The sequence below is a fragment of the Emericellopsis atlantica genome (assembly GCF_019669845.1).
Source record: "Emericellopsis atlantica unplaced genomic scaffold F5Z01scaffold_4, whole genome shotgun sequence".
Taxonomy (NCBI): domain Eukaryota; kingdom Fungi; phylum Ascomycota; class Sordariomycetes; order Hypocreales; family Bionectriaceae; genus Emericellopsis; species Emericellopsis atlantica.
In genome coordinates, this window is record NW_025764706.1 from 832,326 (window position 1) to 856,713 (window position 24,388).

At 55.4% G+C, this 24,388-nt stretch overlaps 9 protein-coding genes across 9 annotated transcripts; 5 read left to right on the forward strand and 4 right to left on the reverse strand.

Annotated features, from left to right (window-relative positions):
• Positions 1-25: 25 nt before the first annotated feature.
• On the reverse strand, positions 26-897 carry F5Z01DRAFT_633573 (uncharacterized protein; the record flags this gene model as incomplete). Its single annotated transcript, XM_046261967.1, has 2 exons — positions 26-611; positions 692-897. The coding sequence occupies 2 exons, from the start codon at positions 895-897 to the stop codon at positions 26-28; spliced, it is 792 nt and encodes a 263-aa protein (XP_046121578.1).
• A 215-nt stretch (positions 898-1,112) lies between these two features.
• F5Z01DRAFT_646631 (uncharacterized protein) lies at positions 1,113-2,671 on the reverse strand. The gene has a single exon (XM_046262918.1). The coding sequence runs from the start codon at positions 2,226-2,228 to the stop codon at positions 1,362-1,364; it is 867 nt and encodes a 288-aa protein (XP_046121579.1). The 5' UTR covers positions 2,229-2,671; the 3' UTR covers positions 1,113-1,361.
• A 2,509-nt stretch (positions 2,672-5,180) lies between these two features.
• Positions 5,181-7,515, forward strand: F5Z01DRAFT_671248 (kinase-like domain-containing protein; the record flags this gene model as incomplete). The annotated part of the gene is made up of 2 exons (XM_046264680.1): positions 5,181-7,097; positions 7,147-7,515. 2 exons carry the CDS (start codon positions 5,181-5,183, stop codon positions 7,513-7,515), a joined length of 2,286 nt encoding a protein of 761 aa, XP_046121580.1.
• Positions 7,516-8,001: 486 nt separating this feature from the next.
• F5Z01DRAFT_646635 (SWI/SNF complex protein) lies at positions 8,002-9,832 on the forward strand. The gene is made up of 3 exons (XM_046262919.1): positions 8,002-8,191; positions 8,251-9,170; positions 9,215-9,832. The coding sequence occupies exons 1-3, from the start codon at positions 8,086-8,088 to the stop codon at positions 9,728-9,730; spliced, it is 1,542 nt and encodes a 513-aa protein (XP_046121581.1). The 5' UTR covers positions 8,002-8,085; the 3' UTR covers positions 9,731-9,832.
• Positions 9,833-9,869: 37 nt separating this feature from the next.
• On the reverse strand, positions 9,870-11,342 carry F5Z01DRAFT_409036 (Mo25-like protein). Its single transcript, XM_046259531.1, has 3 exons — positions 11,064-11,342; positions 10,530-11,011; positions 9,870-10,476 (listed from the first exon to the last, which is right to left on the reverse strand). Exons 1-3 carry the CDS (start codon positions 11,224-11,226, stop codon positions 10,009-10,011), a joined length of 1,113 nt encoding a protein of 370 aa, XP_046121582.1. The 5' UTR covers positions 11,227-11,342; the 3' UTR covers positions 9,870-10,008.
• A 413-nt stretch (positions 11,343-11,755) lies between these two features.
• Positions 11,756-15,809, forward strand: F5Z01DRAFT_646646 (tRNA synthetases class I-domain-containing protein). The gene is made up of 4 exons (XM_046262920.1): positions 11,756-14,203; positions 14,256-15,452; positions 15,509-15,604; positions 15,655-15,809. The coding sequence occupies exons 1-2, from the start codon at positions 12,073-12,075 to the stop codon at positions 15,335-15,337; spliced, it is 3,213 nt and encodes a 1,070-aa protein (XP_046121583.1). The 5' UTR covers positions 11,756-12,072; the 3' UTR covers positions 15,338-15,452; positions 15,509-15,604; positions 15,655-15,809.
• F5Z01DRAFT_671252 (uncharacterized protein) lies at positions 15,435-15,720 on the reverse strand (the record flags this gene model as incomplete). Its single annotated transcript, XM_046264681.1, has 3 exons — positions 15,435-15,452; positions 15,509-15,604; positions 15,655-15,720. 3 exons carry the CDS (start codon positions 15,718-15,720, stop codon positions 15,435-15,437), a joined length of 180 nt encoding a protein of 59 aa, XP_046121584.1.
• Positions 15,810-15,812: 3 nt separating the features above from the next.
• Positions 15,813-19,876, forward strand: F5Z01DRAFT_646647 (uncharacterized protein). Its single transcript, XM_046262921.1, has 3 exons — positions 15,813-16,210; positions 16,263-16,379; positions 16,434-19,876. Coding segments are annotated over exons 1-3 (3,372 nt in total). The 5' UTR covers positions 15,813-16,209; the 3' UTR covers positions 19,688-19,876.
• On the forward strand, positions 19,877-24,357 carry F5Z01DRAFT_646652 (RAVE protein 1 C terminal-domain-containing protein). Its single transcript, XM_046262922.1, has 5 exons — positions 19,877-20,244; positions 20,290-23,214; positions 23,265-23,511; positions 23,562-23,812; positions 23,866-24,357. Exons 1-5 carry the CDS (start codon positions 20,164-20,166, stop codon positions 24,316-24,318), a joined length of 3,957 nt encoding a protein of 1,318 aa, XP_046121586.1. The 5' UTR covers positions 19,877-20,163; the 3' UTR covers positions 24,319-24,357.
• Positions 24,358-24,388: the final 31 nt, after the last annotated feature.

Below are 24,388 nucleotides of genomic sequence, written 5' to 3' on the forward strand. Positions count from 1 at the left end.
GATACCCTCAAGTCTCGCACGCTGTCTACTTCAAGATAGCAATCAGCAGCACCAGAATGATGATCAACACCACAATGGCCGTAATCTGCTTGTTGTCGCCTGCGCTCCTCGCGACCTTGTTCACGGCCCGGGAGGCTCGGTCCAACCGGCTCTGATGCCTGTCGGTGGCGCTCTCGACCTCGTCGAGCATGGCGACATGCGAGTCAAGCTCATCGCCAATCTGCATGCTCAGATCCCTCTGCCGTCCGATGCTCTCGCCCAAGCGGTCGAGCTGTTCATCCTGGTCATCAAGAATCTGCGAATGATACTGATGGAGCTGCTGGTTGTCTAGCGTCTGCGCATGATCCGCGTACCCGTGATTCTCCGGCTCGGGATCGTCGTGATACGGACCGAACAGCTCCCGCGATGGGGACGACGGGGTATCGCTGAAGCGCACAGTCTTCGATGCTTTGCGCTCGGTGGACGATGCGTGCGAAAAGTCCTCGGTGAGGGAGGCGGAGTTGGGATGCGTGAGGGTCTCGTTCGCAGAAGGGCTGGCGAAGCCGTGGAATTGCGATGTCAAGTCGTTGAGCTGCTTCTGGAGAGATGGGAGGGCGTCGGTAATGGCGGATCTAGATGGACCAGACGTTTAGTATCTCTGTCACGATCGCAAACTGGCGCCATGTTCCTCGGTGCTTCGGTTTCGACTTACGCATCCTCGCCACCGGATTCTAGCCGGGTCTTCTCCTCCTCAAGGGAGTTGACGCCGTCGCGGAATTGATCCAGCGAGCGGGAGATGTGACTATCTTGGTTGGAGCCACCCGCATCGTCGAGGTGTAGTGTCTGGGCGCGCTGGCGTTCCAGAAGGGAGAGCTTTATGTGGTCGGCGAGGAGGAAGAGCTGGTTCGGATTCGACATGGCAGTGACGGCTGAAGAAGGCTTGCGAAATGATGGCTGGTTGACGGCTTCGATGATGGAGGATGGATGATCTGTCGTGATAGTTAGTCTAGCTACCCTACACCTGTCACTAGTGTCCATACATCGAAGCCTCCGGTCTTAAGTACCGCACTAGTGTGGCAGTAGTCCAGGCAACGATCAAATTGCTGTCCCAATCACGCATACGTAACGCAATATTACACTTTGAATTTTGGAATTCAATTCGCTTTTATTCTGTTACGAAAAATCAGGAGCAACCTGTCCCGCTAGAGTTGTGTTCCCCAATTGTCTGCTGTCAAAAACCCAAACGCCAGTGTCCCAGTGCCACCCCTTTCCAGTCCCATCACATCCCAATGTAAAGTCATGCATTTACCGCGTATCACGTCACCTAAAGCCCGTTGAACCCTAAACCCACGATAAAAGAACGAGGAAGGCAAAGAAGAGTCTTAATCCAGGTGCATCTGCGCCTCCAATTGATGCTCCGCTTGCGACGTCATGGGCGGGGGCGATTCCACAGCCTTGAGGGTATCCGCACCGTCAAACACGGGCGGCGAGGACTGCAGGTTGCGGAAAGCGCCCTCGATGCTGGTGCTGACGAGGCGGCCCTGACGAAGGTCCTCTGCGAAGAGGAAAAAGCCCTCGTTGCACTCGACGAGATAAGACTCGAGGCCCTTGCTTTCAAGGCGAATCTGCGCGTTGCTCACAGGATAGTGCTTTTCGATGAAACGTGCCCAGCCACGGGCAGCGGCCTGAATGTGCTCGTCGTCGCTGATCTTGCGCCACCCGATGCCGAGGTGTACGGTGAAGTCATCCACGACGGGTGCTGCTTTCGGGGGCGACGAGGTAATGTCAGAGGCCGCGGGTGTGAGAGGCAGCAGGGTGGGATCGCTGGTGTCTACACGCTGCAGCTTCTTGCTGCGCGCGGCCATCTGCTCGCGCTCGAATTTGAGGCGTGCCTCCTCATCGGCCGCCTTGCGCTCTTCGAGCCAGGTACCAGATTGACTCGCCGCGTCTGCAACATAGCCTTTGTTCGGCTTGATGAGGGTCATGCCCGGGCCAAGCGTCCATCCTTCCTCGGACTCCTCCTCTAGGGGAGCGGGAGGCGCATCGGGTTCAAGATTGACGGCAGCCTCGTCGCGTGAGCGCTTCCTGGCTGTAGACGCCGCTGGAGGGACACCGGAGGTGTAGTGTGATTCTGGTGCAGGGTGGCTGGGAGTGAAGGCTGCGCCTCCAAAGGGATTCTGAAGAACAGGTTGAGGTGACATGGAAAGCACTGGCGCCGAGTTTGAAGACTGACGACCAAAGGTGGACATGACTGATGTAGGTCGACGGTGTCTGTAGTGAAATGAGGATTAGTATGCCGCTGTACGCACAAACCAACAATGGCCGGAGCTGATAGCTTGGTGACACAGGGTCAATCAAAAGGCCTAGGTTCGCTGAGGTATTGATGGTGTGGTGGTTGTTGGTCCCCAGAAGGGCTGAGGTGGTGGTGGTGTTGGAGAGATTATGGCGGTTCTGGCGAGTGTGTGAGACTCGTGTAAGAGGGTAGGCTGAGGGAGGAGCGAACAGGCACAACGTCGCGGACAGCTACAAGAGAGGAAAGATGAGAGTGGCTAATGGGGAGTGGTGTGGGTGAGATTGACAGGAGAGCAAGAGGGAAAGTTTAAAGGAAGGGGAGAGACTCGAAGAAGAGAAGACGAGACGGAGGAACCGAGAGAGGGCGAACTGGAGCCTCTCTGGCTGGCTGATCGCGACTGGAAGGTTGTCGGATTGCGATTCCACGGCGCACGGTTAACCCGGGGTAGCCAGACTGAGTGGACTCTCGCGGTACATAGATTCAGTTAGCCCCAGCAGGCATTCCACGCATATTTGCTATCAGACTCTAGTCTCCTGCTAGGAACAGCGCTAGCAGCCGACACAGTGCGCCAGGGCAGCGCCTCGTCAACATGCAAACGCAGGTCAGCAGAAGCCAATCACGTTGGACCCTTAGAGCCCGCAGGGATCAACGCTGCTTGCCTTTTCCGGCCTCGGGCACGTGCCGTCTCTCGGATGATACTTGATGCGGCTTGTGGCTCGGAATAGATCAGCCGTCAATTAGCCGTGAGACCAGATGCATTGGGCAGTGAAGCGTCGTATTGATCAATATCAGTAATTGCTGCTTTCAATGAAATGATAACTCGATCTGATCAAGCTTGGCGGTGCATGATTACTTCGTCAGTGTTCTCTCTACCATCCGGAAGACCATCGAATCCAGATGCTCTCCTCATGCTGAATTCCTGTGACCGACGCCGCCGCACGGCCACCGTAGGACTTCCAAAGTCCCCAGGGTCTCGACGTCGAGGCGGCATCGTTCGCGCCCCGTCCCGGCTCGTCCAGTGGTGAGATGCTGACAAGTCTCTCGGTGTCTGAGGTTGGTACCGTGCGGGAATGGAGTCATTGTACACTAGCTGGGAGGCTGGTCGGTCGTCATGCAATCTCCTGTGAGGAAGTTCGACCGTCCACGACGCGGACAGCGCCGAGGGCAGGGTTTCGTCGCTCTCGGAATTCTCAGAACACTCCAGCTGTGCCTGGTCATGCTCCTCAGCCTGTATTGTTCAGTAACATGCAATGGTTCACTTGACTCGGGTGACATACGAGTGCCAGGGTGCGAGAGCGTGTCGAGAATGCAGGCGGTATCAATGGAGGCGAGACGGACCTCAGCCGTTTCCCTGGTATACGACGGCCTGCAATCATGATGTGCGCTGTACCGGTATGTACGAGCGTGCTCGTCGGAACTGCATGGGATTAGTATCTATCCTGGACGATGGAGTGCGTGCCTACCGTCTGAATCATTGTCTACGCCGATCTCAGCTCCTAGGTCGTCGGTCGACCCTCTAAGAGGACTGGCAAGCATGTCGTCTGGCAGGTCTCTTATTAGTACGAGACCGCCGTCGCCTGCCAGAGCCCGCTGAGCTTTGCGGGAATGTGTCTTGTGGTCCACTGCCTGAACATCTCTGGATGTTATGCTCAAGGTTGTTGGGGGCAGGCGAAGCATGTTTTCGTTGCAGACTGGACCAGCAGGATGATGTGGCAGAGGTAATACCGCCTCCCCGAACGAAAGGTCTGACAATGGAAGCATGGTACTAGTAATTCATCACTGGGAAGGCAGTGCAGCCATGAGGCTCCTTCCACGACGCATATACTATAAAATATCCCACTGCAGTGCAGGCCCCTGAGAGGCAGGAGCTTTGGGTTCAACGATTGTTTGGTCCTCAATCCAAACTAAGGTAAGTTTTAGTACTAAGTGCTTAAAATTGTCTCGTCTTCTATATGCCCACGGCAGCTCAATGCTACTGGCGCAATTGAGTACCAGCTGAGCCTGACGATAGATTAAATGCCTATCAATCTGGATATTTCGTTCAAGAAGACCCTCATGAATGTGGGTGATGACGGGTAACACTTTGAGCACCACTGAAGTAGCCGCTGATTCCGTGACGCCTTATGAGATACCAACAACGCAACCCGCCATTTAAAGTGACTATAAGACGGCACAACTAAAGTACTTATATTTCCAAAAAGTCACAGAGGTAGTTGTTCGTAGCGACGCGGCGGCTTGGGACTGAACATCATCATGTATTACAGTGCAGGGTAGCCAACCCCTCACGACCCTGGGCAACTGGACAAGATTAACACGCACTAATAATGACAATTCAAGCTATTAGATGTACGGTATAGACCTGAGCAAGGACTAAAGCGTGCACCAATATTGTCTAGCAGAGCGATTGTATACGAACACGTGAATTTTCAAACGTCGCGTTGAATTCGAACGAGTCAGTTCCATTACGGGTGCAGAAGCCTCTGAGCATCGCCACTACAATCCTGGGGAGATCCGCTCTGACCTAGCGAAGTCAGAGGCTCCGGTCAGCGCGAGGTCCAATCTCCAACTCCTGGCGCACTGACTCGACCCTTTGCTGCCCATTACAACCTCAAACTCAACCAAACGAGCTCCATTCTCTACGCGTCCACCCTTGGACTATCAAATACCTCACTAAAGCAACTGTGTTCTCCTTTGTTTATCAGTCGACATCGTCATTCATGACGCACGCGCCTTGTCCTCACACTCGGTCGTTGGCAAGATAATGATCGAACTGAATCTTAGCTTGTCAAACTTCCCTACCTCCATGTGACCGGCCGACCGTCTACCGCCTCGTCCTCAACCACTCTGCCGACTTCATAACCAGCTCGCGTAGTCGAGCCGCCGCTCGTTCTTCACAGCAGTCAGCACCATGAGCGGGGACCTGAGCTTGTCCCAAGCTCTGGGCGGGCTGCGTATAGCCAACCCCGACGACATTGCGCAGGCATCCTCAAATGCATCAGATCCTAATGCGAACACGCCCAAGACGACAGAGGGAGCTATCTTGACCAGCGACGGTGGTCCCTTGGCAAAGTCGCTCCCCGAAACCACGCCGACGCAACCGCAACCGCAGCCCGAACTGTCCAGATACGCAACGGCAGACAGCGTCCCCTCACGACAACACAGCCAAAGCGCTGCATACGAACCACATGGTATACCCCGACAGTCATCGGTGGCCTCGCAGAATAGAGCTCTGCCGCCGCGAGGAAGTTCGAAAGGGATGGGTCGAGGATATACGCAGATGCCTGGAGGCCCGGCAGCGCCTCTAGCTGTGGACGGCCCTATGCCCACCACGAGTGCGGAATGGCAGGAAAGAGGCGCAGCTGTGGGCATCCGTCGTGAAGTGGATGCCAACGGGCGAACCGTGGTCCGGCAAGTCAAGAAAGGAGTCCGTGATTTCTCGTTTGGCCGTGTGCTAGGCGAAGGGTCATACAGTTCAGTCTATCTGGCTACCGACCGTCAGACTCTGAAGGAGTACGCTATCAAGGTTTTGGAGAAGCGGCACATCCTCAAGGAAAAGAAGGTCAAATATGTCAACATTGAGAAGAACACACTCAACAGACTCACTGAGCATCCTGGTATAGTGCGGCTCTACTATACCTTTCAGGACGAAACATCTCTCTACTACGTTCTCGACCTATGCAATGGAGGGGAGCTTCTTGGTGTTTTGAAAAGGACGGGAACATTTGATATCGAATGCACCCGCTTCTACGGAGCTCAGATCCTGGACGCAATCGAATACATGCATTCGCGTGGGGTCATTCACCGCGACCTGAAACCGGAAAACGTTCTTCTCGACGACGCAATGCACGTCAAAATAACAGATTTTGGAACTGCCAAGCTACTGCCAGACCCTCGCGAAGCTCAAAAACAGCAAGATCCTTCAGCAAGGGGGATGCCAGACCCTGGTAGGCGGGAGGCTGAGGAGGACAGCCGCGCGGCTTCCTTTGTGGGTACGGCTGAGTATGTGAGCCCGGAATTGCTTACGAACAAAAGTGCCTGCAAAGCCAGCGATCTTTGGGCCTTTGGTTGCATCGTCTATCAATTGCTGGCAGGCCGACCACCCTTCAAGGCGGGCAGCGAGTACTTGACCTTTCAGAAGATTGTGAACCTGGAATACGAGTTTCCTGCCGGCTTTCCCAACGCAGCCCGTGACCTGGTCGAGCGGTTGCTGGTGTTGGATCCTGCGCGCCGGTTGACAATTGAGCACATTCGCAATCATGAGTTCTTTGATGGACAGCCATTTGGCGTGGGCCTCTGGCGTGCCAAGGCACCTCGTCTTCGCCCTTATGTGCCACCAACTCCTGAGCCAACAGTGATCCAACTTAACGGGGGCCCTCATTCCAGCACACCACAACAGCCGCCGCAACACCGCCAACCCGCAACGAACCACTCGACTCCGTCCAATGGCGCGAATAGGTCAATGGCCCGTCTCATCACTGAGCTTCCGCCGCCTACACAGCTCGATATCGAGTGGTCCCCGGTGCTCACTAAGCCGCATGAGAGGATACTGAAGCTCGGGGACTTGATGGTAGTCTCGACTCCCCTGCCCTCGGGAGCAAACGGGAAGGGAGAAGAAGGACACAAGAAACTATCACGATTCTTCGGGGGAAGCACAACCAAGAAGCGCCAGCGTCTCGTCATCATAACGTCGAGCGGCCGCATAATCATGGCGCCCGCCGGAGGTGAAGATAAGCGCACCAAGCAAGAGTTATCTTTGATGGGTTCCGATTGCGCGTGGAGGACACAGCACGACGCAAAGGGCCAACTGGTTTGGTGTGTTGACACTGTAAGCAAGCCCACTCTCTTATTCTAGTTCACAGATTCTGACTTCACAGGGCGGCAACCATTACACGTTTGAAGACAACAAAAATGCCACGAGCTCCGACGACAAGAGAGCGTCTGCCGAGGAGTGGATTGAATGCATTGAACGAGCCAGGGACTATGCCATTATGCAATCCCAGAGCGTCAACAACTCTTATCATAGCGAGCCTGGCTACTCGTCCGCCATGTCGAGCCCATCGGGTACTCTCGCTGGGCTAAGCGGCAGCAACCTCGATCAGTATGGCGCTACCAGTGACCGCTATGGGCGCAGTCATCTCGGCAAGAGTCAGGCCAGCCTGGATGATCCCAGCCCAGTCCCCGAACGCAAGCGTAATCGGTTCAGCAAGCGACAATCTCGTAACGGCCTCGATTCGGCATTTTGAATACTCGGCACATTGCTCGGCATGGCGCGCGGCGTACTTGGGCGCATCTTGCTTCTTCTCTTCTTCTTGCTCTCATCCTTCAGCCTGAAAGCATCGTTTGTCTACCTTTGAAATGGAGCGGTGATATAGATTGACCACCTTACTTTCGGTCATTGTCGTACATTTGCAGCATGTTGGCATTTTGCTTTAATTGCTGTCTAGAGCGCAGCCGTGTTGGACGCATGGGGAGGTGGAATCATTGGCCGGCACACGACATGGTGAGAATGGGGAAAGCCCTCGCATTAATCACTCTATTGTAGAAGCTGTACTAGAGAATATTGAATACGAGTGATTGGGGAGCTAAATTGGACGCTGATACATAGCACATTCGTCCCATTGATTGTATCCTGGCGATGGCAAGTCGCTTATTAGGGAGGCGTCCACGTCACGTGATCCAAAGCATTTTCGAAATGCGACGCGACGGACGCGGCATCCTTGTCAGGCATCACGTTCAAGTTGTGATACCATCCAGCGCCAGTCAGTCGCAAATCATATTACACGCAGAAATTTGTCTCGGAACACGTGGTCAGCATGCAGCAGCAATACCGCGCGTTTGCGCAACAACAGCAGTTGCCGCCACGGCAATCGCAACCGCAACAGCAGCAGCAGCAACAGCAGCAGCGTCGCGGTGGCATCGGTACTACTCAACTCTGCCATCGCACAAGCGACAGAGCACGACGCTGACTTTCCTCACAGGTCCAATGATGTCTGCAGGTCCTCATCCCCAGGTGCCGCTCACGCAAGCGCAATTGCAGCAGCAACAGCAACAGGCCGCTCAGGCCAACGACATGGCGAAGCGTCGAAGCAAGAAACCGACCGACAAAACATTGCCAGACGGAGTCGCGGACTGCATTATCGACCCAGAGCCAGTTCAGCGATACAAAGACTTGCGGAACGTGGAACGACGCCTGGATGCGACCATGACACGCAAGAGGATGGACGTCATGGACTCCGTCAGCCGTCCCACCAAGTCAACCAAAACCATGCGTATCTGGATCAGCAATACGGTCGAGGATCAGGTCTGGCAGGGCAATGGGCTGAATGTGGATGCATTCGACTTCTCCCCGAACATGGACGCGACCTACCGAGTCAAGATTGAGGGGCGGTTGCTGGACGATGACGAAGATGCACAGGATGGAGAGATGGGTGGGCAAGAGAGGGACGCCGATGGCAACAAAATGGACGAGGATGGCCCTGGGGCGCAGAAAAAGACACCGACCAAGCCGAAGCCTCGGTTCTCCCATTTCTTCAAGGCGATGAACATCGAGTTCGACCCGTCACGCTACAGGAACAGCAACGAGCAGAGCATCGAATGGAAGAAGCCCGATCCGCCAGCTCCCCGCAACCAGCATCCCGTCGCGCTGCCAGCGGCGGCCGACTTTGACGACATTTCGTTCAAGCGAAGCGGGGACGAGAATGTCAACATCACAATCAGCCTACAGCGACATGAGACCCCAGAGCGGTACAAGCTGAAACCAGAGCTAGCCGAGGTACTAGATATGACTGAGGCGACACAGCACGAGGCTGTCATGGGGCTCTGGGAGTACATCAGGATGGCCCGCTTGCAAGATGACGACGAGAAGCGCAACTTTCGTTGCGACGATTTGCTTAGAAAGGTAAGCTTGATTATTTTGCTACGAGAGCTTAACTAATATTGTAGGTCGTCTGTCGCGATACAGGGCACGTTCCCCTATTGGGCGAGTACATTGTGCCACACCTTGTACCACTTCCACCGATCCAGCTTGAGTACACAATCCGCGTGGATGAAGAGTTCCACAAGGACCCCAAGCCGACCGTCTACGACATTCCAGTCACCGTCGAAGACCCTCTGCGGGCTGTGTTGCAGCCCTTCCTCACCAACCCTCAGTATGTCACCATGCTGAAAGAGGTGAACGGACTGGACGATCAGCTAGCGCGGCTGGTACAGGCCGTTTCGGTCTCCAAGGCCAAACACACTTTCTTCACCGCGCTGAGTGAAGATCCAGCCAACTTCATCATCAACTGGATGAGCTCGCAGAAGCGCGATCTGGACATCGTCATGGGCGAGACCAGTAGGGGAGGAGGCGACAGGATTCACAGCGATGAATGGAGGCGGGGCGGAAGCAACAGTGTCTGGACCACCCAGAACGCTCGGGAGAGTGTCAACGTTCTGCTGTCCAAGCAACCGCGGGTGTAATGACGCATGCTGAATGGGGCTGCGCGCGAATGGCAGAGGAGTCTGGATTTTCGTTTAGGGTGCGCGCGGTCTGGCGTTGGGCAACACATAGATTATATGCTATCATCTGCGAAATAGGGTCTAAGCACTGAAATTCAAGGTCTTGCGCTGTAATGTAGTATCTGAGGAAATGCCCAACTCCCAAACGCCTTGTGCCAAGTGACAGTCAATGTATCGTAGTCATAGCTTTCGTAAAACACTGTTTTTGTTCACAAGCCTTCCCCGAACCACTGGCAGCCTCATCGTTGAGGCGGCGGTACCGGTGCAGGAGGCAGGTTCCTGATTTGTTTGATCAGGAACTCTCTTTCGTCGATGAATTGCTCGTCATCTGTTCGGTCTTCCAGGAAATGCGCCAAGAAGTTGAGCAACCTGTCTCGATTCATGATGAGGATCTTTTGTACGGCAATGGACTTGTGGGGATTGGCCACGAAGACCTTGAAGACGTGGAAGCCCTCATATTGGACCATTTTGCGCTCATCGCGCAAGAGGTTCATGCATATCTTGAGGTGCTCACCACTCTCCACGTATGCAATCATGACATTGTAATTGGCCCGATCTAAGAGAATCTCCCCGAGCAGCTTGATCGATTGGCGTTTAGTGACGTATGATTTGGACTGAAGGAGGACGTTGTTGTATCGCTCGAAGAACAGATTGAAGTTGACTTTGAGATATTGGGGGACCAGTTCCTTGTGTCGGGTCAGTAGCTCCTGTTGTCTTTTGTCAGCATAGTGAAAGAGCACGATACTGCGAATAGGCCTACTCGGAATGTAGTGAAAGCATCAGCTGCCACCTCGAAGGAACTCTTGTCGACCCATTCAAAGAACCTCCAGAACACGCCCCTGCCACTCTGTGGCCGATCGCGGTCAATGGCGTTCAGTCCCTTGCTACTGGAACCGGGCAAGTTCTCATCGTCGTAGAGGATAATGGCCGCCGCCGCCTCGTTCTTGAGCAACTCCCGTAGCACTGAGCCGGCCGGGGTCGCGCTCTCCTTGTGGTCGTAGGCCCGACACAACTCCACCAGGACCTGCGGACGATTGCAGACAACATAAGATAATGCCAACGGGTCGCTTTTAGGTGCCGCAGCCGCCGGTCGGAATCGGAAGACGTATGAGAAGATGACTTGGGTATCTTTGCGGGCTTCGAAGGGTAGACGGTAGAGGTTCACAGCGAGGAGATGGAGGAGGTCCTCGTCGATGAGGCCAGTGACAAGCTGGTAGATCTGTTCGGGAGAGCTCTCAGCTTCTGTGGGGTGTTTTTAGCAGTGGCATCCTGGGGTCGCGGCTTTGATATTTACCTTGAGTGCCTTGCAACATGACCTTCATTTGACTGAGCACCCTCGCTAGCTCCTCAGCCTTGGCTGGTCCATTTGGTCCATCGAGTCTGGATATGTGTTCTCGTGCTTGCTTGCCCAGATCTGCGGTCGGACGTGACTTTGCGCGACCGAAGAGGAACGACATGGTGATACGCCGTGCTCAGGGGCAGCTTGGGATTGAGGGGATCCAGGCCTCCAGAGCTGTTTTTGGGGCGGACGGGTGCTAAATGGTGGGTGGGACAATCAGGCGCCGAAATCGACCATGCGCTGAAGCTCTAGATGCGGTGAAATGACGGTGGTGTCTAACTGAGAGAGTCTTGCGAGAGGATAATACAAGGTCGCAAGTCTGTACATTTGGTGTTTTGGTCGCGACTCCCATGCAGTTGCTGGGGTTGCTGGTCGACTGCACATTGACGCAAGTTGCGGTGACTGAGACAATCATCGAAGAGAGGTACCGCTCCACCAGATCTGCCGCGAAGAGGACCTTCGATACTGGGGTAGACTGGTTGCGGGTACTCAGCACGCCGCGCTCGGACCCTGAGGAGGGGCAGCACGAGACGCATATCAGGACTGCGATTCTACTACACAACGAGATCGGTAGCAAATTCCCATAGGTAGTACGGTGACGAAGATGTGGAAAATGGAAAAGACTATTCTTAGACAAGGCGATCGAATATTTCACTGCTCATTTCCAACTCAGCCAGCCCTGAAGTTAAGAGCCTCGTCCTTAGGTAGGTGGGCATGCCAGTGCCACCCCACCTTGAGTCACGACTCACTCGGGTCCTTTAGAAAAAAGAACCCCTCCATCCAACTTGGTGACTGATCTTCCACCTTTTCCTTGCCGTTGCTCCTCTCTTCAACGTGACTTTGGACAGTTGGAAGGTTGCGCCTTTCTCTGGAAGTACCACTTGTTCCTCTGAAGGTTTCGTCACCCAAAGATCTCCTTCGGGTCAACGAGGCACCCCGCAAAGACCTCCAGCCAACGCCCACCATGTCCATCGACTTCCCCAAGGCAGAGGAGGCCGTCCTTGAGCAATGGCGCGAAATTGGCGCCTTTGCGCGTCAGCTCGAGCTTTCCGAGGGCCGTCCTCGCTACACCTTCTATGATGGACCGCCCTTCGCGACAGGTCTTCCCCACTACGGCCATCTCCTGGCATCGACCATCAAGGACATTATCCCCCGATATTGGTCCATGAAGGGCTTCCACGTCGAGCGTCGATTCGGATGGGATACCCACGGCATCCCCATTGAGCACGAGATTGACAAGAAGCTGGGCGTCACGGGCAGGCAGGCCGTCATGCAGTTCGGTCTCGACAGGTACAACGCCGAGTGTCGCGCTATTGTCATGCGATTTGCGGGCGAATGGCGCCACACGATCGATCGTCTGGGTCGCTGGATCGACTTTGACAACGACTACAAGACCATGGACCCGAACTTCATGGAATCGGAATGGTGGGCTTTCAAGCGACTCTTCGACAAGGGCTTGGTCTACCAAGGGTATCGCGTGATGCCCTATTCCACGGCACTCACCACGGCCCTGAGCAACTTTGAGGCCAACCAGAACTACCAGGACGTGAACGACCCCGCGATTGTTGTGTCCTTCCCCCTTGTTGAGGACCCGGACACGGCCCTTCTTGCCTGGACGACGACTCCCTGGACTATGCCCTCGCATCTCGGCCTCGCCGCCCACCCCGACTTCGAATATGTCAAGGTCAAGGACGAGAAGTCTGGCAAGACATACATCATCCTGGAGAACCTCCTGACGACGCTCTATAAGGATCCCAAAAAGGCCAAGTACACCATCACCGGCAAGATCCTCGGCAAGGACATGCTGGGCTGGAAGTATCTGCCCCCCTTTGACTACTTCTACGAGGACTTCAAGGATGTGGCCTTCAAGGTTCTCAACGCCACATATGTGACGGCCGACAGCGGTACCGGTATCGTTCACCAGGCCCCCGCCTTTGGTGAGGACGATTATAACGTGGCCGTGGAGGCTGGTATCGTCACGGAGAACCGCCCGGCGCCTGACCCGATCACGGACACTGGCAAATTTACAGCTCGCGTCCGTCACTTTGAGGGCATGCACGTAAAGGAGGCAGACAAGCACATCATCAAGCACCTGAAGAACGAGGGCCGTATCGTCGTTGATTCTATGCTGAAGCATTCATACCCAATGTGCCCACGGTCAGATACCCCTCTGATCTACCGTGCTGTACCTTCGTGGTTCATTCGCATCCCTGAGATCGTACCGGACATGCTGAAGAACATCGAGGGGACACACTGGGTGCCATCCGCTGTCAAGGAGCGCCGCTTTGCCAACTGGATTGCAGGCGCCCGTGACTGGAACGTCAGCAGGAACCGATATTGGGGCACTCCCCTCCCCATCTGGGTCAGCGACGACGGCGAAGAGCGCGTCTGCGTTGGAAGTGTGCAAGAGCTGCGCGAACTGAGTGGTCACGCCGAGGAGATCAACGATCTTCACCGCGACAAGATCGACCACATCACGATCCCCAGTAAGCAGGGCAAGGGTGACCTGAAGCGCGTCGAAGAGGTCTTTGACTGCTGGTTCGAGTCTGGCAGCATGCCATTCGCTAGTCAGCATTACCCCTTCGAGAACGTCGATAAGTTCGAGGCATCCTTCCCTGGCGACTTCATCGCGGAAGGTTTGGATCAGACTCGTGGTTGGTTCTACACGTTGGTCGTCATGGGAACCCACCTGTTTGGACAGGCTCCGTTCAAGAACTGTGTCGTCAATGGTATTGTCCTGGCCGAAGACGGCAAGAAGATGTCCAAGCGTCTCAAGAACTACCCCGACCCTAACGTCATCATGGCCAAGTATGGATCCGACGCACTCCGCTTGTATCTCATCAACTCCCCCGTGGTACGTGCCGAGCCGTTGCGCTTCAAGGAGTCTGGCGTGAAGGAGGTTGTGCAAAAGGTGCTCCTCCCTCTCTGGAACAGCTACAAATTCTTCGAGGGTCAAGTGGCGCTTCTCAAGAAGGCCGAGGGCGTCGACTACATGTGGGATCCGAGCATGGAGTCGAGCAACACCAATGTCATGGACCGTTGGATTCTAGCCAGTTGCCAGAGCTTGCTCGAGTTTGTTAACGAGGAGATGAAATGTAAGTGATGGCCTTTGTGGGTGTGGATGAACATGGCTGATATGAGACATAGTCTACCGCTTGTACACAGTCGTGCCCCGTCTTCTGGAGCTCATCGACAACACGACGAACTGGTACATTCGATTCAACCGTCGCCGCCTCAAGGGTGAGGGTGGCTTGGACGACACACTCCACGCTCTCAACGCGCTCTTTGAGGTGCTCTATACCCTTTGCCGTGGCCTGGCGCCCTTTACACCCTTCCTGACCGACAACATCTACAAGAGGCTGCTTCCTCATATCCCCGAGAAGCAGCGTGCCAAGGATGCCCGTAGTGTGCACTTCCTCGATTTTCCCGAGGTCCGCAAGGAGCTTTTCGATCCCGTCGTTGAGCGAAGGTTCGGCAGGATGCAGAAGGTCATCGAGCTCGCCCGTGTGTCGCGTGAGCGTCGTGCCATCGGCTTGAAGCACCCGCTTAAGACCTTGGTGGTCATCCACCGTGAGCCCCAATACCTTGAGGACGTCAAGTCTCTGGAAAAATACATCTGCGAGGAGCTCAACATCCGCGACCTGGTGCTCACGTCGGATGAGAACAAGTACAATGTTCAGTACAGCGTTGTCGCCGACTGGCCGGTGTTGGGCAAGAAGCTGAAGAAGGATCTGGCTCGGGTCAAGAAGGCACTGCCTACTCTGACGAGCGAACAATGCAAGGCGTACGAGATGGAGAAGACCATTGTGGTTGACGGAATCCCTCTTGGGGAGGGCGACCTGGTTGTGCGCCGTGGCGTGCAGGAAGACGAGACGTCCAAGAACCTCGAGACCAACACGGACAGCGACGTTCTGACCATCCTGGACACGGAGATACACCCTGAGCTAGCCCAAGAGGGTCTGGCCCGTGAGGTCATCAACCGCGTGCAGCGTCTGCGCAAGAAGGCTGGTCTGCAGCCTACCGATGACATCAAGATGGAGTACAAGGTGCTCACTGACCCTGAGAGCATCGGGCTGGAGGAAGTGTTCTCATCACAAGGGGCGTTCTTTGAGAAGTCGCTGCGCCGGCCCATTGACAAGCAGGCTGGCTCGGAGACGGAGGGGCTCATTGCAGAGGAGGATCAAGAACTGCAGCAGGCAACATTCTCGCTTCGGTTGCTGAAGCTATGAGGAAGTGGTGATTTTGCATTTGGTAGATTTAAATGATATTATGAGGGATAGATAAGAGTCTTAGGCAGTTCGGAATACCATGTAGAGATATTTGCAGTTACTTTTTCGACGCAAGCTGCAGATAGACCGTGTTAGTATGTGCGTGCTTGGTACATTCTTCTTATAGCTCACCAGATAGCAGTCCTTCAACCTCATAAACTCTTTGGCACACTTGTCCTTGTGCACGGCATTGTAATCTGCCACTATACACTTGCCATATGCAGCGGCCTGCAGAATTGTTAGATCAGCCCGTTGGACATCCTCGTGGTCAAGCATACTTCGACAGAGCACTTTGAAGTGGCGGCCGCGAATTTCTGAATCGGGCGCGTCTTGGCAGGATTCATCTTCGATGCAAAATGATGCCGACTGAGGGCTTGGTTGAATCCACGTCGATGATGAAGTCTATTGTGAATCTCTAGGGTATGGTGCATAACTGGGTGATATGCATCTAAGAGGAGGCATCCCACCAGCCACTCACTTTACGCGCGCTGGCGTGTGCGTTCAATTCGCGACGGCTGTCGTTGTGGACGCGACGCAAGGCGCCCTAGAGCGAAATCATTCTTTGTTCCAATGGTCCATTCATAATTGTGACTCGACATGACCCGATCCTGAACGCGCAGCCAGACTCTTCTCCCACGACAATATTGCAACTCTGCGCGCCTACCTGGGTATCTCGGACACGACGTCGCAACGCGATAACTTCATCTTGGCTGCAGCTCCGTCGCAACTTGAGCTCCAAGTTCCAAGAGCAATTGCAGTCGGCGCATGGCGCAACGCGCCCATACACGCCTGTGTTGATTATGGATCGATAACAGAGTCCACAGAACGCCTCAAGTGGGTGGAACGGCCTCTCAACTAGGAAGTCATACTAATGCGCTTGTGGCAGTGGCATTTTCAGATTATTCTACCAATCAAGAATACAGTGCTCCGCCTTCCGATGATGAAGGCGCAAGTTTCACCGAGTCGGCGCGCTCGGTGAAGGATCCTTACTACTCAAACGAAGGTACGAGAAGACCTCATGGTAATTGCACGATCATTTCTGACCTCTCCTGTCCAGAAATCGCCATCCTACACTCAATTGTTGCTGCTGCGGAAGAGCGCGTCAACCATGGCCGCGACCCAAAGCCTTTGCCAGTCGCTGCGCTTTTTCAAGCCTACGACGACATCTTGCCCGAATACGGAATCGACCCCGACGAGGACAAGCACTTCTCTGCCTTCATTTTCCGCATTGGGGGCGAGGAGGAGCACGAGACGCTGGGGGACAAGTTCCAGGCTATCCTGGGCCGCATGGGAATAGCGCTCGAATTTGGCGACGATACTTCAGCCTCCCTCCACAACTCCTCTCGGTCCCAAGAGGACGGACAATCGACGCGACCGCTGGAGACCAGAAAGGGCGATACTTCTGCTTCCGTCACTGTGCCGCCCGTGGGGATTCGAAGATATGAGCAGCCAAAACCGACTGTCACCGAATATGAGTCGGACGAAACGAAGGAATCTTCTGGTTCACCTGAATCTACTCGACCTGCGGATCAGCATAATCACAATGGGGTCGAAGATTCATGGGATGATTCAAGTTTTGATGCTGATCCCGAAGTCGAAGCCGCGCTCCAGGCCGCTAGGCAAGTCGCTGCGGCCAATGCGTTGGATCGATGGCGGGATGCCGTCGCTGCCAGACATCCCATGGAACCAGAGGCAGTATCTCGTGCAAAAGATGGGAAGCAGGCACCTGCATCTCACCCTCCAGTCGCTCCAAGCAATGGCATGCAGGGTGTTCATTTCAAATCAGATCGGCTATTCCAGCAGCTACAACCTGTAGAGGAGACGACGGCCGAGTATCGACTCGACGAGCGTCCACAGCCATTCCACCCATCCGCTGAATCAAGGATACCGACGCAACAACGCCGTTCCCTACTCTCGGCACTGGACATCTGGAGGCATTCCAAGGAGCAACACAAAGGGCAAGCTGCCAGCGCGCAAGCTCCAGGAGCAACAGGGACACGACCGGGTGTGACGACAACGAAGAAACCGCTTACACTGCCCGCAGCGACAGATGCGACTTCTCCACAGGACGTGGGAGGAACGTGGAGGCGGTCACTGGAGAGAGCGGTAGCAAAGTCGAACAAGCCATTGGAGACACCAAAGCAGGCGCAGAAGCTCACGGCCGCCGCGCAAGCAGAAGAGCAGAGAATGCAAGCTATAGCAGCCCGGGCTCGTGAAATCTTCCTTGCTAGCAAAGTGTTCAACCACTGGGCCGACAAGACAGCGCGGCGGCTTGAGCGAGAGGCTGTGGCCCGACGCCATATGATCCGGTTCCGCTGCTTCCATGCTTGGAGCCAGCTGCCCACGTCAAGACTGCCCGAGGTGGACCGCCTTCGAGTTGTCACCGCTTCGCAGAAGCTCAAGCGAGCTGTGGCAGAAAACGAAGAACAGCTCCGCATCTCTGCTTCGGCGTCATACAATTCGCACAGAAGCAAAAAAGTAACAGCTGTCCTTGACAGGTGGCGATGTGTTATCAGAGCGGCCGACACTCGCCAAAAGGTCGCATTGCGTGAACGGCTGAACACCGCGAGGCGCTGGATGCGTCGCGCTGATAATGACGCGAGCCTGGAAGCGGCTCTCCACACCCATCGGCATTTGATGCACAATCTGAATGCTTTAATCAGGTGGCAAGGCAAAGCCGAGCTTGGGGCGGCCAGACAACAGGCGTCAGTGCAACTGGGATTCGAGAAGAGAGCGCACGACCTTTTGAGGATCTGGTGGGATCAGGCCGAAGTTGGCAGACGTGCTCAGGCTTATCGCCGAGCTTACCTCATGGACAAGGCCAGCCACGCATTCGATCTCTGGAATCTGCGAGCCAGGGCGCAAGCCTTCAAATGGAGGAACGAATATGTATCGGCCAGTCGCACTTTCGATCTGTGGGAGCACAGGGCAAATGCCAACGTTCAACAACAACGTGTGGCTGCTGCTCATTATGAGTTGCGCGCGCGCGCAAGAGTACTATCGACCGTACGCACAAGCATATCTCAGCGCGCGCAGCTGACCAGGCGGAACAACAACGCCCGTCTATATATATGCGCTACGCGGCTCCTGGACGTGGTGCAAAAAACGGTGGCTCGTCGCCAAGCACAGGATAAAGCGACGCTCAGGAAGAGGTTGGAGGAGGTCTACCGTCGCTTTAGCAAAGAGAAGAAGAAAAGATCCTGCCTTGCAGCCGTTGATAGGTGGCGAGCTGCGGCCACTCACGACCAACACGAATTTGATCGGGCGTCGAGGATTCGGGCGACCAAGGAGCAGGAACATAGGGTGGCGATGCTAGACACCTGGGCCGGCCGAACGATTGAGCACCAACAAACCAACTACCAAATGCGGCTTCGCCACGCGGTGGGTTTCCTCAACAGCTGGAGCGAGCAAGCGGTCTACCATCAAGAACAAGATGGAGTGGCTCGGGAGACGTGGATCTTCAAGAAGCGATCGCGCTACCAGAAGACGTGGTCGAATTCGGCTATTCAACAAGGTGGCCAGGCTCATACAGCTGTTGCTCTCAGCAGACGCTATGCTCGCAGCTCGCGAAACAAGGCTTTCCAGCGGTGGAGAGGACAGTGTCTCCAGGACGAAACCATTGCTGTACGTCAAACGCCTGCAAGAGCGTCTCTCGGAAGGTCAAGTCTGATGCACACCACATCACGTATGCCGTCCGCTCGAACAGCTCAGTATGGCATGGACACTCCGAGCAAGGGGACCTGGCAGCCTCAGCTGGCCGCAAGTGGCATCTTTGCAAGGACAATGCCGCCCCTCAGAGAAGCAGACGAGGATCAATCGCCTTTACTCAGCCCGACAGGCGCAAGCAGTGGTGCGCAGCTTGAACAGGGGCCAAGGCGATTCCCGAGACTGCTCCCAGCAACACCAAACGTAGCCTCCTCAACTACACCTAGGGGGCCACCACCTGCGATCTTTGGGAATGAGGTTGCCATCCGTCCAAGAGCAGCACCGAGCGCACTCCGCCCAGCCCAGTCTGCGTCACAATCGAGCATGGCGAGACCAGTACTTGCCACGCCATCGCGACCCGCCAATGCTGGCTCCCGGACCCAGCCTGCAAGCGCTCAACACCCGCTTCGATTCGCGTCCACCCAGAGGCCCTTGTTTAGTACGCCTGGGCCAAGGACAGAGCAACAAGAACGCCGCCCAACTCCGCCACGAAGCTTGTTCGAGTCCTACGGGCAGAGACGCTCAGCGTCGCCAACACGGCGATCACCAACAAAAGAGAGGGAAGAGAGGGAGAGCTCGCCTGATATATATAGTGATGGCCGGTGATTACGCATGAACGGATACTACGGGAGAGAAAAAGGTGCATTGCATAGGCGTTTTGGATAGGTAGGATATGTCAGACGTGCCGACTGGAAGCACCTGACTTGGCAGGATACCCTCTTGTGACTTTCTGGAAGACGTGGCGTCGGGAGATCTCGCTGGAAATGTTCAAGTTTTGAATGAAGCATCGTGCCTCGCTGTGTTCTACCGTACTTGCTCTGTAGTGCCTTCTTAGTCTTCAGCAATCAGCCTCCCCAGGTAAAGGGGGGAGGATCCCCGAGAAATCACCGCGCTAGCAGCCTTGACGTGCGTCACGTCGCGTCAAGCCGACATGCAGGTTAACCCTCCTCCAACCATCGTGCCACCATTGATCCTTGCACGCTCGAGCATAGCGTCTTGTGGCCCTCATCTACGGTGGACATCCTTTCCGCACCCTCCGAGCTATACACTGGCGATGCGATCTCTTCTGCGAGGCCGGTAGTATGAGTGCAGTCCTGCCGGGCAAGCCCCAATCCCGGCTTCAGGGTCTGGCGACAGGCTGCTGGGACAGCAGGCACATTAATGTACGGGCGGCAACAGTGGTCGCACGCTTCAGCTAATCGTCGCAGGTATATATAACGGGCAACGCAATAACCATCCTCAGCGACCCGCGGACGATCCTGCAAACCATCTACGATGACGACGAGCAACCGCTAGAGGCGATCGCCCTCGACGAGAGCACCGGCAAGATCGCGAGCTGCACTTCGGAGCAGGTACGGATATACAGGCCATTCGGGCTGCGAGAGAACGCTCTCAAGTGGGCGCTTGAGGCGGCATTTACCATCCCGCACCCCGTGTCTAATTCTCCATGCGCCTTGTCTTGGGGAGGTTCCGAGGAGCTGCTACTGGGGACGAACTGGCTCTCGCTGTACTCGACCCGGGGCGAGCCGGCATGTGTGTGGGAAAGGGAGCTCCCCAGTCCCGTCAAATTCGCCTCACTCTCCTACGACTCGGCCTACATTGCTTCCGTTGGCTACCATGATAAGTTGCCTAAAGTCTGGCGACGTCTCGCCTATAGTTCGGACGAGGCCAGCTTTGACATGAACTATCTGCGACATCCCGAGATCGTCAGCTCCCTCCGTTGGCGCAAGCCTTTTCATGTCGATCAATCGGTGGACAATGTTCTATATACGTTCTGCGTTGATGCAGCCGTGCGAGTCTGGACGCCGACCGAGTCCCACGACGGAAAGCACTGGCAGCTATGGGGTCAAGTCAATGTGGGAGCATCCTTGGAAGATGGCGAGCCTGCCGCACAGGATGTGCAGCTTGCCTTTGTCGTAGACTCGCGGGACTTTACGCCTTCGGTCGAGCGAGCGGTACAGGATCGAATGACAAACGACACAGTCGTGGACGATGTCGCGCTGGAACATCTGGTGGCCGTGGCCAGGAAGAGCCCCGAGATATGCATCGCGGTCGACAGCTTTGGACTCTTGTCCGCGTGGGCGCTCGAGGACGTCAATAGCAGTACGGCGGAAAAGCCAGGGATTTTCAACATTGTACAAATCCGGTCGCGACAACTCGAGTTCCTCAGTGGCTTCCTGTCGCTGCGACAATTGCCTCACGTGGAAATACAGACATATTGCGACAAGGCCAGCGGTCGACTGCACATACTGTTGCATTCGTTTGATGGTAGGATAGGCGTATTCACCACTAACATTGCGGATCTGCTGGATCCCACCACCAACGACCGTCGACTGTCACTCGAGACGATATGGTCGGGCCACTCGGGTTCGATCAGAAAGATGGTCCGCAACTTTAGCGGAAAGGCCGTCGTGACGCGCACGGAGCAAGGAGAGAGCATCGTCTGGGGACATACCCAGTCGCGGACGAACAAGACGGGTCCGACACTGTCCCGGCGGTGTGTGATACTCGAGGAAGGCCGCATCCATCGCATCTCGGTGCTGCGAAAAGGCCGTTTCGTGGTATTCTTGCAGGCGACAACGGTCACTCTGTGGGACTGTCGGTCGGAGCGTGCTCTTTCGCTTGGCCAATGCTCCTATGAAGTGGACGGTCAGCCCCTGTGTCTGATTGTGCTGCCGCGTCCGGAGACCCGCGACTACACTACAGCCCACATTGGTACAATTACATCAAAGGGGCGTGGCATTGTGTGGGAGATCAGTCTGCCGCGCTACTTTGACGATCCAATGTCCATGGCGGGGGGTGGCATCAAGGAGTTCTGTCGCTTTGCACTGGAAGACATCGAGGGCCTGTCCTACGTGCTTCCAGTCGACCCGGCTGGGTCGACCCCCGTTGCGCATGGATTCCTTGATGTCTTTGCAGGCGACGTTGCTATTTCGTACACTGACACGGGCCGAGTTGATTTCTGGACAGCACGTGTTGATCTGGAGAAGCAACACGTCGAGTGGCTGTCGACATGCACAACAGAGACCGGAATATCTGGGCTGTCTTTGGTCAGCGGAAGCACGCTCAAGAAGGCAGCGCTTGCCAATGCAACCCACTCACAGGTCACAATCTGGGATATTGGCGGAGCACGCCTCGAGTTTGAGGAGGACTACAAAACACATAACGTGGTGCAAGATCTGGACTGGACTTCAACACCCGACTCACAGTCCATTCTCGCCGTTGGCTTTCAGTACAAGGTCGTTCTTCTGTCGCAGATGCGCTTTGACTACCTCAACAAGGGGCCGGCATGGGCCCCGATACGAGAAATTGGCATTCGCGACTTGACACCGCATCCCATCGGCGATTCAACATGGCTGAGCGATGGCCACCTGGTGATTGGCGCTGGCAACCAAATGTTCATCCATGACCGCAACTTCTACCCAAGTGAACAGCATGCAGGCTTGATGCGGCTGCCACACCGCAAGGATGGATCGACAGATCTGTTCGAAGCAGTTCAGCGATTCAACGGCCCACTGTCGGTGTTCCACCCTCAGTTCCTCTCGCAGTGCATCCTCGCTGGCAAAAGCGCGCTGGTCAGACGGGTACTGTTCGCCCTGCACCGAACTTTGAAGTATCACATTGAGGGCGAAGAGCTAGATGACTACCTCGGCTTGAGCATGGAGGAATTCTACACAGACCTCGATATGTCCAGTGCCAAATCTGGGAGGCCCAATGGCTACTTCTTCGACGACAAAGGAGAAGGCGAAGAGGAAGAGGAGGAAACGTCATTCACAGAACAAACAGCGGCGGCTGTCAACGAGAAATTGACAAAGATCAGTCTCCCGCAGCTATCAGGCCATGAGCAGATTCAGCTGGCAGACATTGTCGAGTGCGCCGCCTTTGTCGAACGTCAGCGTCGGTCCATGGACGAAAATGGGGCGAGGTTCATGCTCTTCTTCCGACAGCACGCTTTGCTCAAGAGACGAGCCACCGAGATACATCTGTCATGGCGGGAAATCAACTGGGCGTATCACTCAACCAGTCAGGACATTTTAGTAGACTTTGTCTCCCGCCAGAATCATGGCAGCATGCTCTGGGAGCACGCCCGCGAGAGCGGCATCTTCATGTGGCTATCGGACATTACCGCCGTGGTAGGATGCATAGACCCCGTTTCTACTCTTCCATCTGCTAACAACCGCAGAAAGCACAATTCGAGGCCATGGCCCGCAACGAGTACACGAAAAGTGATGAGAAGAACCCAGTGGACTGCAGTCTCTTCTACCTAGCCTTGCGTAAAAAGTCTGTCTTGCAAGGCCTGTGGCGCATGGCAGGCTGGAACAAAGAGCAGGCCATGACACAAAAGCTCCTGGCCAACAACTTTGAGGACCCCAAGTGGAAGCGCGCCGCGCTGAAGAATGCGTATGCGCTGCTGAGCAAGCGCCGTTTTGGTGAGTGCGTTTCGGGCGGGTGATGATGGCGTGAGCTGACGACTCTGCAGCATATGCTGCGGCATTCTTCCTCTTGGGCGATGATCTAGACGGAGCAGTTGATGTCTGTCTCAACCAGCTCAAAGACCTACAACTGGCCATTGCGATTACGCGTGTATATGAAAGCGACAGCGGACCGGTGCTGAACAGGATCCTGCAGGATGCAGTGCTCCCCTTGGCTGCCCGCGAAGGCAACCGCTGGATGGCTTCGTGGGCTTTCTGGATGCTGGGCCGCAAAGACATGGCAGTGCGCGCTCTTGTGGTACGTTTCAAACCTAGTGCTCGTCCGTCTTCACTGCTGACCAGCCCCTTCAGTGTCCAGTCTACACACTGATCGAGACGCCGGGCTCGCCCGACATCAAGTCTCGCCTGTTCCTGACGGACGATCCCGCGCTGGTGGTCTTGTACTCGCAGCTACGCCAACAGACATTCTCGACACTGCGCGGCGCGTCCAAGGTGAGCCCCAAGGCCGAGTGGGAGTTTGTGCTGCACAGTGCCAAGCTCTACGACCGCATGGGGTGCGATCTGCTCGGCTTGGATCTGGTACGGAACTGGGAGTTCCAGAAGGCGGCGTCATCTGGCTTTGGCGGCGAGGTCAACCCCCTCAAGCTGCTGCGGAGGAGAAGCTCGTTGATAGTGGACGACAGACATGGTGGGTTCTTGCAGAAGGGGATGCCGCAGGATGGACCGGCCAAGAAGCAGCAACCTCCGCCGACCATGTTTGAGGAGCCGGATGCGGGATCGTTGCTCGATAGCTTTGGCTTCTGATAGCTTAATTGATAATGATTATTATTTCTAATTGCCTGGTCGGGAGAGCAGCAGGAGATTCGGAGCAGCT

Excerpts from the sequence above, each read along its gene's own strand:
- F5Z01DRAFT_646635 (XM_046262919.1), top strand. The coding sequence starts at position 8,086 with ATGCAGCAGCAATACCGCGCGTTTGCGCAACAACAGCAGTTGCCGCCA. Across the intron at positions 8,192-8,250 it reads GCAGCGTCGCGGTGGCATCG|GTCCAATGATGTCTGCAGGT; the intron begins GTACTACTCAAC and ends CTTTCCTCACAG. Across the intron at positions 9,171-9,214 it reads GCGACGATTTGCTTAGAAAG|GTCGTCTGTCGCGATACAGG; the intron begins GTAAGCTTGATT and ends CTAATATTGTAG.
- F5Z01DRAFT_646631 (XM_046262918.1), bottom strand. The coding sequence starts at position 2,228 with ATGTCCACCTTTGGTCGTCAGTCTTCAAACTCGGCGCCAGTGCTTTCC.
- F5Z01DRAFT_409036 (XM_046259531.1), bottom strand. The coding sequence starts at position 11,226 with ATGTCGTTCCTCTTCGGTCGCGCAAAGTCACGTCCGACCGCAGATCTG. Across the intron at positions 11,012-11,063 it reads CATGTTGCAAGGCACTCAAG|AAGCTGAGAGCTCTCCCGAA; the intron begins GTAAATATCAAA and ends AACACCCCACAG. Across the intron at positions 10,477-10,529 it reads ATGCTTTCACTACATTCCGA|GAGCTACTGACCCGACACAA; the intron begins GTAGGCCTATTC and ends AAAAGACAACAG.
- F5Z01DRAFT_646652 (XM_046262922.1), top strand. The coding sequence starts at position 20,164 with ATGAGTGCAGTCCTGCCGGGCAAGCCCCAATCCCGGCTTCAGGGTCTG. Across the intron at positions 20,245-20,289 it reads GGGACAGCAGGCACATTAAT|GTATATATAACGGGCAACGC; the intron begins GTACGGGCGGCA and ends TAATCGTCGCAG. Across the intron at positions 23,813-23,865 it reads TGGCAGTGCGCGCTCTTGTG|TGTCCAGTCTACACACTGAT; the intron begins GTACGTTTCAAA and ends CAGCCCCTTCAG.
- F5Z01DRAFT_646647 (XM_046262921.1), top strand. Across the intron at positions 16,380-16,433 it reads TCCTTACTACTCAAACGAAG|AAATCGCCATCCTACACTCA; the intron begins GTACGAGAAGAC and ends TCTCCTGTCCAG.
- F5Z01DRAFT_646646 (XM_046262920.1), top strand. The coding sequence starts at position 12,073 with ATGTCCATCGACTTCCCCAAGGCAGAGGAGGCCGTCCTTGAGCAATGG. Across the intron at positions 14,204-14,255 it reads TGTTAACGAGGAGATGAAAT|TCTACCGCTTGTACACAGTC; the intron begins GTAAGTGATGGC and ends TATGAGACATAG.